Source organism: Sinocyclocheilus rhinocerous, unplaced genomic scaffold, assembly GCF_001515625.1.
Source record: "Sinocyclocheilus rhinocerous isolate Xijiao unplaced genomic scaffold, SAMN03320098_v1.1 scaffold1570, whole genome shotgun sequence".
In the NCBI taxonomy this organism is placed as follows: Eukaryota; Metazoa; Chordata; class Actinopteri; order Cypriniformes; family Cyprinidae; genus Sinocyclocheilus; species Sinocyclocheilus rhinocerous.
Window position 1 is genome coordinate 252420 of NW_015664984.1, and position 12260 is coordinate 264679.

At 39.6% G+C, this 12260-nt stretch overlaps 1 protein-coding gene across 3 annotated transcripts in view; it reads right to left on the reverse strand.

Annotated features, from left to right (window-relative positions):
- Positions 1-12260, reverse strand: part of LOC107730519 (catenin delta-1-like) — a 28477-nt gene that overhangs the window by 8284 nt on the left and 7933 nt on the right. For 2 of the 3 annotated variants that reach the window (XM_016541368.1, XM_016541366.1), the window contains exons 2-14: positions 11240-11391; positions 8548-8619; positions 7883-8008; positions 7512-7792; positions 7155-7430; positions 6700-6955; positions 5176-5398; positions 3940-4132; positions 3133-3250; positions 2386-2539; positions 1961-1978; positions 773-838; positions 535-662 (exon numbers count right to left, since the gene is read on the reverse strand). In XM_016541368.1, coding sequence (XP_016396854.1) covers positions 535-662; positions 773-838; positions 1961-1978; positions 2386-2539; positions 3133-3250; positions 3940-4132; positions 5176-5398; positions 6700-6955; positions 7155-7430; positions 7512-7792; positions 7883-8008; positions 8548-8619; positions 11240-11386 — 2058 coding nt within the window. In that variant the 5' untranslated portion in view covers positions 11387-11391. The remainder of the gene's footprint in view (positions 1-534; positions 663-772; positions 839-1960; positions 1979-2385; positions 2540-3132; positions 3251-3939; positions 4133-5175; positions 5399-6699; positions 6956-7154; positions 7431-7511; positions 7793-7882; positions 8009-8547; positions 8620-11239; positions 11392-12260) is intronic. The other variant, XM_016541367.1, reaches the window with a different exon arrangement.

Below are 12260 nucleotides of genomic sequence, written 5' to 3' on the forward strand. Positions count from 1 at the left end.
TATGTTTATAAGCTTTTTAAAATTTCTATTTAAAAATATAATAAGAAGTAGAATAAGACAAATAAGTTACCAATCATATGAAATTAGTATTAATAAATTAATTAATACTACAGAGGTGGCACAGAACACCACAAAAGTGGCTTGTAGGTACATTTCCAGACATTTAATGAGGCTCAGAGGTGGCATGAGTGCAATTAAATTCATAAATTCATGTGGAGATTAATGTTTTAAATATACAATTTTGAATACAGAAATATTAAATGATTTAAATAACCGAAATTAAATGCTAAAAATGAAACTAAATCCACCAGCAGGTGGCGGCAAGTCACTGATTTTTATCACCGATTCGTTCGAACGGCTGAATCATTCAGGAATGAAGCAAGTGACTGTCTTTATGAACTGACGGAAATCCGTCGTAGCATGGAACACTTTAATCCCTGCTCCTTTAATGTTGAATGAGTCTAATACGCTCTGGACTGCAATAGCAGTACCGTATCTTCACACAAAAATACATTCAAAGTGACTATTACTCACAGTCCAGCGGCCTGCACACAGGTTCTGCACAGCCCCCGCCACGGCTTCGAGAACCGAGGGGTTCTTGCTCTCTTTCAGGAGAGAAGTGTAGACACGCACCACCTCTGGCTGGAACAGCAACTCATAACCTACAAAACACAATCATTACATTTTATTTAATCTATTATTCAACTACAACACGAGGCAAAACTAAACTACTAGTGTAAGCATTCAGAGCGAAACAAGACTGTCATTGTACCTTTGGCTGGTGTGCTTCTCTTTGGAATGTCAATGGTATCTGAAGTTCCATCATCCTCTTTTTTTCCTGAACAAAGCGGACGGCATGAGCAACAAGTGAAAGAGTGACACACGAAGTGGCACAGAAATCTTATCTGCTGTTTAATGGTAGTGATGTAATTTGTGACAAGTCTGAAGAAAACCTTTGAAGATTTAAGAAGGGGATTTTCTTTAGACAAAGACTTCTTCAGACACAGTTATGACAGAGGCTACATTTACTCCTTGAGGAAAACCCCATGTGTTTTAATGACTGGTGACTTAAAGCCCCAATATACTTCAAGCGAAATCAAAGAATAAACTGATGTGATGTAATTTCAAATAAAATCAGTCCAAAGTCCATTTGGAGTTTGAAACAGCTTGCTAAAGCAAACTTTCCATTATAAAGTTCACTAACAACGACTAGTGAACACCTATGAACTACCATTTGACTTTACAGAGGTGACAATTTTTAAAAAATATTTTAAGTTTCAAAAGAATCAGACAATTATCTTTTTAATATGTCTATATGATTAAAGATTAACAGTGAAGGTTTATAAAGAATGGAGTTATCAGAAATGCTGTGTTCTGGCACCCTCTGGTGGTTACTAGTGAAATGTTATAAATATAGAAAGCATTTTTACAGACCAGTCACACAAAAATCATATCTAAAAGATTTTGAGGACATTTTCCAGTTTTCTAAGAACAGATTTGTAAATTTTTGCTAAAATATCTTTGTCCATGATAGTCTGGATGCTTACTAGGCTTTAAAACAGAGCTCTAGAGTTTAGTGTCCAGCGACATAATCTGATACTTGCTAATGATTCCACGTCTACTTCCTTCAGATCAATAAAAACCTTATTTGTGTGACTGGTCCCCTTAAAATGCCTTCTTACTTTACCAAAGTAGTGCAGCTCATAAAACGAATGTGAAATGGGATGAAAAACACATTATTTTCCCCCTAAAACATTACTTGAGTTTCCCACTTCAGATCCATTTTCTGAACTTTGACCTATAACAGTGTTAATAATGGGTTACAGTGAGATGAAAAATTGTGATTCCCATGAAAGCAAAGCAAAGCCTTTTTACTTAAAAAAAAAAATAAATAAAAAAATAAAAATAAAAAAAAGGAAAGCAAAGAAAAGCAAAAAAATAAAAAGAGAGAAAAGCTTACCTTTGGAAAACCACTCTTCTGTTACAGGATAAAAAGACGTACGGATTGAAAGCAGAAGAGACAGATACAGAAGAAAATGAGAGGAAAGGACTGTTTTGGCATTTAATAAAACTGCAATAGTGCCCCAGCCACCCTACAATTATTCAGCAACAAACCCACAAAGTACACACTCGTGTGAAATTAATGCATGTCGCATCTCCTTCTTGTGTAAACAAACTTGATCTGACACATATCAAACTTACAAGCTTAACACACTTCAAAGTGTGTACTATGATTAAGACAAGGAATACACACGGCCTCTTGGTTTGGTTTACACAACACCGAGATTATGCACTGGAATGCAAAGATAGCAAGTTAACTTATTTTAATTGGTTACGGCCCACAGCCAGTGCCTGTGTTTTTCTTTAAATGAATCAGACACGCACCTTTGCCCTTTCGGGAGCTGAAGCAGCCGCCCTTTTGGGAAGGGGCGGGGCCTTGATTGACAGGAGTCGTCTCCTGATAGCGCTGGCAGCCTGGTATCTCCCGATGCACCTGATAGGACAGATTCCTCAGCAGACACACGCTGTTCTCAATCAGCTGCACACAGACATAATAAACATGATTAAATAATAGATACCGTGTAAAAGAATGAAACAGGACAGCTACCAATGTCAAATGTAGTTTTTATATAGAAAATCATTGATGAAAGAATGGAGACTGATCCTATTAACTAAAGAGTAATATATGAAGAGTTCATTTGCAAAAACAAAGTTTTTAACAATTTTCAAAAATCATTTTTCATTGTGCATTCCAATTAATCTCAATCAAACTGCAGTTGGGTTATTTTGATTAAGTAAAAATAACAAAAAAAAAACAAAAAAAAACAGCTAACAAAAACATAACATAATAAAAAAAAATTTTTGAACGTTATCTCAAACTCTTAATATATATATATATATATATATAAATAAAAGTCGAACAGCCCAAAAAATACCTACTAGCTCTAAATAACCCCGACCCTAATTATAACACTGCATCAATATGCAAGAATAAAAATGACAAACAATGCTTTTTCTTCCCCCTTTGCCCTTCCCTAAAACGCTCTACTCCTGTGCTTCCCCATCATAAAAAGAGCAGTGTGCATGAAAGTGCAGCTTTCAAAGCCCGAAAGGTCAAAGTCCAGTTGTTACCTTGTTGTCCACATCTTTACAGTTGATCTGTGACTGGACGATGTACATGAGCGAGTCGACCAGTCCAGAGCACTCCCTCAGCTTCCTCCTGGCCTCGCTCCGCTCCGAGCTCACATTCCTGAGAGCAAAACGTCATGCAACTAATTAGGACACAGCCTGTTTAATGTTTAGTAACGTTTGGCACGCACAGAAAGTTTTAGCTCCAGGTCATCACCTAAAACATATTAAACAAGTGTATACACAGATGGCATCTGAAAAGCTGAATGGTGAGGGTTAAAAAGACTAAACACCGTTAGCTCTACTTAAATGTAATCACGGTGTAAAACCATTCCTCTGACTGAACCGACTGCTTTCTAAAAACCTAACAGGCAAGTGGGAGAAGTGAGGGACACTCTCAAAGAGAAGCACTCAAGGGAAATAAGTGGATTCAAAGATCACATTTCTCTCTTTTGTCCAAGATTTGTCCTGATTCTTTCACAGCCTCAGAGGTTCTTGCTCGCAAACACAATTCAAGAGCATTTCCGTTGCACTTCCCTCCTTTCTTCCACATAAAATGCAGTTTCCTCACACATACACACAAACTTGACAGGAATTCTTTAGCAGCACTGAGGCACACCCCTCCTCCCTTTAACGTCTTTCATTAATCTGAATCATAAAACTGTCCCTCCTCAATACATCCTAATCCTTTCCTCCACCCCTCTCTCTGGCTTAACTACTTTTGATTCTCAAGCTGAAAAATTTATCATTTGAATTCGCTCTCAGCCACTTTGGATAAAAGCGTCTGCCAAATGCATTAATGTAACGCACCTTAAGCAGCCGGTGGTGTTGGTGAGTGCCGCCTCCCACTCCAAGTGTCTGGGTTTGCAGCTCTCCTCTCCCCCTTCGTTCCCCCTCTCCCAGCCCGAGTGAGGAACCATCACCTCGTCGGACAGGGCATGCAGTGCGTGGTCCACTATCTCCATCTTTACAGAGTCGTGAGACGACAGGTTCCACAGCGTGCCTGAGAGAGAACGAGCCATCAGTTACTACAAGATGCAAGCGACAAACTGTCTTGTCTGACCACTTGTGCTTGAATCACCTGAAACGGGATGTTAACATCAAAATGGAAATTGACAGAACATTATTTTTGTTTTTGACAGAAGTCTCTCATGCTTACCAAAGCTGAATTTATTTGATCAAAACTACAGTGAAAAAGCAATATTGTGAAATATTATAGCTTTTAAATATTTAATATTTTAAAACAATTTATTCCTGTAACTTATTCCAGCCATTACTCCAGTCTTTAGTGTCACATGATCGTTCAGAAATCACTCTAATATGCTGATTTGGTGCTCAAGAAACAGTTCTTATTAGTGTTGTAAACAGCTGTACTGCTTTATATTTTTGTCAAAACAATAATTATTTTTTTTACCAGGATTGTATGATAAACAAAGTTCTGAAACAAAATTCTTCCATAACCTTATAGGTAAATGTGTTTACTGTCACTTTTTGATCAATGTAATGCATCTTGCTTAAAAAAAAAATTGCTTACTGTAAATGATCAATCCATGCATGTTTAGTTTTTTTCTTTTGAACTCGTAATTTTTAACTCAAAAGGTTGGTGAAACAACAGATTTGTATCAGATGACGTTCTTACAATTTACTGCATTCAGACCTGCCTCCAGTCAATCAACAACCAATGGATAAGTCACCACCCTACATTTTTCCTTTTTTGATAATCTGCTTCACTCAGATGTACATCTCAATATAGATTTGTTGCTAACACCGTGTCTACACCAGACACGACAGTTGTCGTGTCATGCCGAAACAGCTAAAGTCTGTCAACACTGGACGTGACAAAGCGACCATTGAAAAATATTTGCTGCTAATGAGACAGCAGTTTACTGACTGGGATTTGTTGCGCCACATCCAGTGTAGACAGCATCACTGATTATAAGGAGTTCTATAGTATTTTGCCGCGCCGCACCACGGCACTCGCGTCCAGTGTAGACATGGCGGAAGTCTGTTTCATTGTGACTTTAATAGCACAAAACCAGTGTGTACCAGTTATGGTGTCAGTAAGGTCCTGATCTCTCGTCTTCCTCAGTAGCCGCACCAGCGCGGGAATTCCGTCACAGTTCTTGATGGCTATCTTGTTATCTGGATCTCGTCCGTATGAGATGTTCTTGAGTGCTCCGCATGCTGCGTAATGCACCTCCTTCTTTGGGTTATCCAGCATGGACACGAGGGCAGGGATCCCCTTCAGTCGTCTTACTTCTGACTTCACCTGCAAAGACAGAGGAAAGACTGAGGGCATGGAATTTGCATAGACACCATGTCATTTGTTGACTTCTCAAAAGCCAGTACGAAGTAATGAAATCACAGGCAATCAGAATAAAAGTTTGGCTTGAGTAAGTTTTTAAATTAATACTATTATTCAGCAAGGATGCACAACAAAAGAGATAGTAAAGACATTTATAATGTTACAAAAATACTTTTATTTAAATAACTTTGTTCATTACAGTTTGTTAAAAATATTAAGCAGCCACAACCATTTTCAACATTTGTTCAAGAAACTTTTTACCATCATCAAATCAGCATATTAGAATGATTTCTGAAGGATCATGTGACACTAAAAACTGAAGTAATGACTGATGAAAATCCAACTTGACTTTATAGGAGTAAATTACATTTTAAAATATTTTAAAAGGGGTCATATGATGCTTTTTTAAATATCATTATTTTGTGTATTTGGTGTAACAGAATATGTTGACATGCTTTAATGTTCAAAAAACACATTATTTTTCAAATACTGTACATTATTGTAGGTCCTCTATGCCCCGCCTCTCTCAAACGCTTCGTTTTCTACAAAGTCCCTCCTTCCGACAAGCGCAGTCTGCTCTGATTGGCCAGCTGACCCAGTGCATTGTGATTGGCCGAACACCGCAAGCACTTGTCGGAAATGTAACGCCCCTTACCAATATTCGCGAGCTTCATCTTTCAAAATAAATGTAAAGACAGAGCCGAAAGGGGAACAGAGTCGCGTGACAGACACAGTGATGAAGCTGGTATGTGTTTGCAGCTGACTCCACTGTGATGTGTCTCACTCTCTCTCTCTCGCGCACACACACACACACACACACTCTATGTCCTCTCTACACACACACACACACTCTCTCTCTCTCACTCTCACACACACGATGCGCAAAACTCCGTATTTGAACAGTCAATTGCAAATACTTAAACTAATAACAAAACTGTAGCTGATTCAGAAGCGCCAGATTGTCATAGTAAAGTCAGAATTACCTCCTCTCCTAGGTTCATGAAACGGTCGTCCATAAAATGCATTGCTGTTCTGTTGTAAGTAATCTTAAAGATTCCTAAATGCATCTACTTTCGGAAGGCCAAATAAAGTGCTTTTGCTTTCGCCTAGAAACACACAGCGTCTCCCTGACATGGCTGCTTCAACACTAACTGCGGTTACTGAAACCACGCCTTCTTTCTTTGCGTGCACATTTGGGTGCACATTTGGGCGCATTATGCTATGTGTGCTGGGATACCCAGCATATTGTGTACGTTAATACTAACCTTATCGTTCTTAAAAGTGAGATGTTGCAAGTATGCTGCAGCGTTGCTTTTGACAGGGTCCAGACGGTAGTTGAGCATAGCGATGACTTCAGGAAGCTCCGGCTGCCTCCATGCTGTGGGGGCGGGGCCTTTACGAAGAGTGCTGTCCAATGATGCCATGCTGCCTCTCTCTCCCTGAGCCAGCGGAGCTCCTCCTCCCCAATAATACATATCGCCAGCTCCACTCATATCACCATCCAGTGTGCCCTCATATGACCTACACAAAACAAACAGAAGTTCAAACGGACTGATTTTTTTTACCCCCTTCTTCTGTGAAACGCAAAAGATATTTTGAAAAAAAGACAAAAAAAAAAAAGACAGACATACAGGTTTGGAACAACATGAGAGTGAGTAAATGCAAGTTTTAGGTGGATTATTCCTTTAATACCTTTCCCAATCAAAATGAATACACTTACCCTGTCCGGCGTGGAGGTGGGGCAAGGTGTGCATGTGCCAACCGGGGCATTGTGCTGTAATGCATGGCTGGTACCATGCCATAATCGGGATCGTCGTATCCCAGGCTTCTCTGATCATCCTCCAGGCCGTATGGCTCTGGTACAAATCGCTGCATGCCAGAGATCTCCATAGCACTGCCCATACGTCCTATCTGGGGCTGGGCTGCGTACGGGTCCAACTGCGGCCGGCTGTGGGTGCAATAGGCGGAGTCCAGCGTGCGATAGCCATCCACAGGCCTAAAGAGAAAGCAACAGGGGAATTAATTCGTACATCTACAATGCTCGATCTCATACAATGCAAACGCAACAGGCACAGACCTGTAGCGGTCATCCATTCGTGTCCCTCGGTTGAGACTGGCGTAGGCTTCAGAAGGAGGGTAGCTGCGGAAATCATCATAGCCTGGTGGTCCATAGTGGTAGTTACGGGGGACAGTAGCGGTGGGGTAGTCCATGGGGCCACCCGGTGGCCTGTACACGCGGTCCATTGGGGTATTACAACCGGGTATCCCAGTGACTGAACCAGTGCCATCAAGGGAAAGTGTGTCGGAGACTGAGGGAATGACTGTTCGTGTGGTAGTCGTCTTTGTGACTTTCTTTACCTGATATGAGGAAGCGCCATCATTATCTTTCCAAAGACAAGTGGTCATACTTGACAAAATGTTGTCAGTTCAATTAGATTGCAAACTTACTGTGGTCTCAGTGCGACGTGTGGTGCCATCATCAATGGTTTCAACTGAAATAATTGGCATCGACTCATGGGGGTCCTCCTCCACTGTGACCGACTCAACAAAATGACCAGGGTCCAACATCCTGTACTGTAGCACAGACGCGTAAACAAAGAACAATAGTGAGCATAAGCCAAGAACAGGAAGTGTGTACACTCACACAAACACACCATCTGGAGCATTCGCAGGTGGACGTTAATGACAACACAACAACAAGTTAGTGCAGAAACAGAAGAATTAAGTGTGAAAATATGTGCAGGAGTATCTTTCATGTACACTGACACACAGGGTTCAACAATAGAGAGCAGAGCTGTGTCAATACGCCTCGTTTTTCAAAGCATAAAACAGATGAACAATGAATAAGTAAGCATTTGAATTTATACAATGTACATTATACCTTTTTCCTGAATAAAATGTTTAAGTGTGTGTTTTTCCTGATACATAAAAATAACTGCATCATATTATTTAGGCCTATATTTTATAATAATAATACAACAATCTTAATTCTATTTAATTTCTGTGAAATTATTATTAGTCGTAGTAGTATTCATAATCATATTATTAATCTAGTTGCACAATTGGAACATCTCCATCTAAAGAAAATTATACATTGCGGACACCATACTAACCTGAGTCCCGTTTATGTATCCCTCGCTTAATTTGAGCCGTTCTAACTCTGCATCACCAGTGACACGGCCGTTCTAAAGAGACAGAGAGAGAAAAATTACAACAGCCCAAAACAACAACAAAAAGAAATAAGAAGCCGTCAATGTGGCCACTGATCATGTCGGTGAATAATGCTAAACATTCAGAGAGACCACAAATTGTAGCAGGACCATGAGTAAATACCGTAACAAACAAACATTATCTTATGAATGTTCATGCAAAGGATGCATAGGGATAAACAACACTTAAAACAAATTACTTAAGTTAATGAGACCATTGCATAAGAGAAACATGACAATGTTGCGGAAATGGATGATGGATGAATAAATGAATGCCAGGAATGAGAAGGGGGTTGACCGCTACTAGATAATATTACTCATGCTTTTACACGACAATGTCATGCAGCACCATTCACACTTAAAGCACAAATTCTCTACACGCAAACCAGGGGAAGTGGGCTGCTGTACTATTCCCAGTCCACAGAGGGAGCCGTGAAAGTAGACGGTAATCTTAGCTGACGGGCGGGCTTGTGGGAACCTGTCAGCAGGTAGGAACTGAGCCTGCTCAGCATGTTAATATCTACACAACTATGTCAACAGAGAGCAGATACGTATAATGGCGGCATTCCAAGCACTGCTGACCAGCTTATCTTTACATACATCTCTGTCTCTGCGTGTTAAAGTGTGCTAGAGAAAGAATGGAAGAGATTATAAAAAAAAAGAATAGATTTCCCAAAAATACAAAATAAACCTCTCTATTATTTACTCACCAATTTAAACCATATGGTACCTTTATGTGATGATCATACCTAGAGTTCAATCTTTCTGTAGTTCTCAGTATCATTCACATTTGTGGTGAATTCAAATGTGGAGCATCAAAACGTGTTGCACATAGTTTGACGTCAACGATGTCAAATGGTGGTTCTCCTGCTCCATATTTACAAGGTAAACAGACGGAAAGCTTTTCAATTAAATCAATCAAATTAAAACAATTAAAGTGATGGCTAGAATGTTTGGACTGCATTTATGGTGCTTTATATTAATTTCTATTAAGTCTTTATTAGCAAATATAATCAAGTCCCTATTTATTTATTATTAATTTAATTAACACAAAGTGCAACCTAGACATCCTGCAAAAGATCATGTTCCATGTAAGAAAATAAGCCATAAGGGTTTGAAACTAGTGTTATTAAAGGGATAGTCCACCTAAATATGAAAATAGTCATTTACTCTCACTCGTGTCGATCTAAACCTGTATGAGTTTCTTTCTTATGTTGAACATACAAAGATATTTTGAAGAATGCTGGTAATAGAACAGTTGATGGTCTCCAATGACTTCCATAGTATTTCTTTCACTACTATGGAAGTCAATGGGGACCAACAACTGTTTGGTTCTTCAAAATATCTTCTGTGTTCAACATAAAAAAAATTCATTTTCGGGTCAACTATTCCTTTATCTAAAACTTTTAAAACTATCGTTTTCAGTGATTCAAATAAAGCAGAAATAAATAAAAAATATACACGAGATGAAATCTTAAACTTAAAACTGAAAATTAGAAATGCTGGCACTTAACTGAAATAAGTTGAAGTACTAAATTAACTAAAACTGACAATTGACTGAAGTTATATAGAAATACTTAAATTAAATGACAAGCACATAAATTGCTAAAACAAACTAAAATTAAGATGAAAAAAAAAAGCTAATTCAAAACATTAAAAAATACTACATTAGTATATAAATAATACTAAAATAAGTTATTTTACACCATGAGAGCGTATAAATGACAGAATATACATTTAGGTGAAGTAGTACTTCCAATTTTGAGATGTTATGTTTGTCTTATGTATCTGAGTGCCAAGAGAAACAAAAGTTGTTTATGCACCTCTCTAGCTATGAATAAAACCTTCAAATCTTTTGAAATCAGACACACACACAGTCGACGCCCTCGAAGGAGGGGCCGTTTCTAAGTAGAATCATGCAACCAATCAAAGAAGTCCTCTAGTCTGAAGTAAACTGAGAAAGCTGAGATTTAGACGATACTTAACATGTTCGCATTGAGCAATTTCCACCATAAGATAGAGCTTTCTGAAATCCTCTACACACAAGGGAGACTCATCTTACTAAACCGGTTTGTTATCTCTCTGCTCACAGACATCAGCGGAAGGGGGTTTTGGTGTTGAGAAAGTTTCAGTGATAACGGAGACATTCACCATGAGGACAGTGAGTAAACGGGGGAAAATTCCTCTTCGTTGAAGAATACTCATACCGCTAAGTCAAACAGACAGGTTAATGACACATGTACAGACATGCGTTTGTGTGACATTCACAAAAAAAACAAAAAGAGTGGTTATATAGTAGCAAACAAATTGGGGACATGAGGAAACATGCAAGGGAAGTGTGACTTAAAAACTAAGTATTCTGTGATGCCACTCGCCATAAACCGCAGAATGATGCAGACGGCTGCACAAAGGGTGGGTGGTGAATGATGACAAGAGGAAAGGATGCAAAAAGTGGGTTCTGGTGACATTGAACACAACGGTGAAGGATGGGTTAATCGCTATGCTCCTTGAGGTGCCTACATTGGTGCAGAGTGATGCGGCATGGGTGATGATGCGGGGAACCCTGCTGCTGCATGATTGGCTGGGAGGGCGTTACCTGCAGAGTGGGGAGGGGGCGGGGTAGGGTACCGGAGGGCCCCACGCTCCTCCTCTCCTCCTCCAGAGCTCGAGTCAGACGCTCGAACTGCATCTCCTGCTCTCGCACGGAGGCCAGGAGAGATGCGGCATTCTCACACTGCTCCATACACACTGAGAGAAAGAGGACAGGGGTTACACACTCGCACACATCATGAGACACGTGCCCTGAAACACACACACACACACACACACAAACATGCGCTCCACGCAGACACAAATACATCACTTAAGGTCGGCGAGCGCCATGTGACCCATGCGGCAAGCTAAATCGAGAAACGGTAACTCGGAGAGACGGAAAAGAAATGTGAGAGATAGAGAGAACATGACAGACAGAAAATAAGAATCGTGAAGAGACAGGTGCTAACAAAGCGCTTCAGACGCAGGAGTGATCACGCTGCCACCGCTGAGTGACAACACACAGAGGAAACCAGACCGGTTTCCAGCTCGCAGATAGGAGTGATTCAGATGCTGTGTGAGAAGAGATCGTGTCGAGGCAGGAACGACGAGTGCAGACACAACAAGGAATGAGCCAAGGTCTGTTCGAATCAAAAGCGGCTCCACGAAACCATACCGCAGCTAAAGAAACTGTCCGTTCTGCTGTGCTGGCCTTTCTGGAGGCCATTTCACTGTCTGACAACTGGAAACAAACTCAGTGTTTTAATGCTTAGGCCTTTTCTAAATAGCACTGCAGCAGTAGCATGGTACTGTCAGCAATGGGATCATACATTTATAAAGGATTTCAATGTTTATGACCATGATGAATAGTAATATCATTCATAGCACTCTAAGATAAACCAAAGTACTGAGTACATATTTTTTAAATGAAAAATCTTCAAATATATAAATATAGATAAAATTAAATAAAACTAACTAAAAAGCAAAACAAATCATGGTATTGTTGTCATTAAGACCCATTTGTAAATATATGGTCACTGCAACTATACCATGTTTTAAAAATATATTATGGTCAAAAAAAAAAA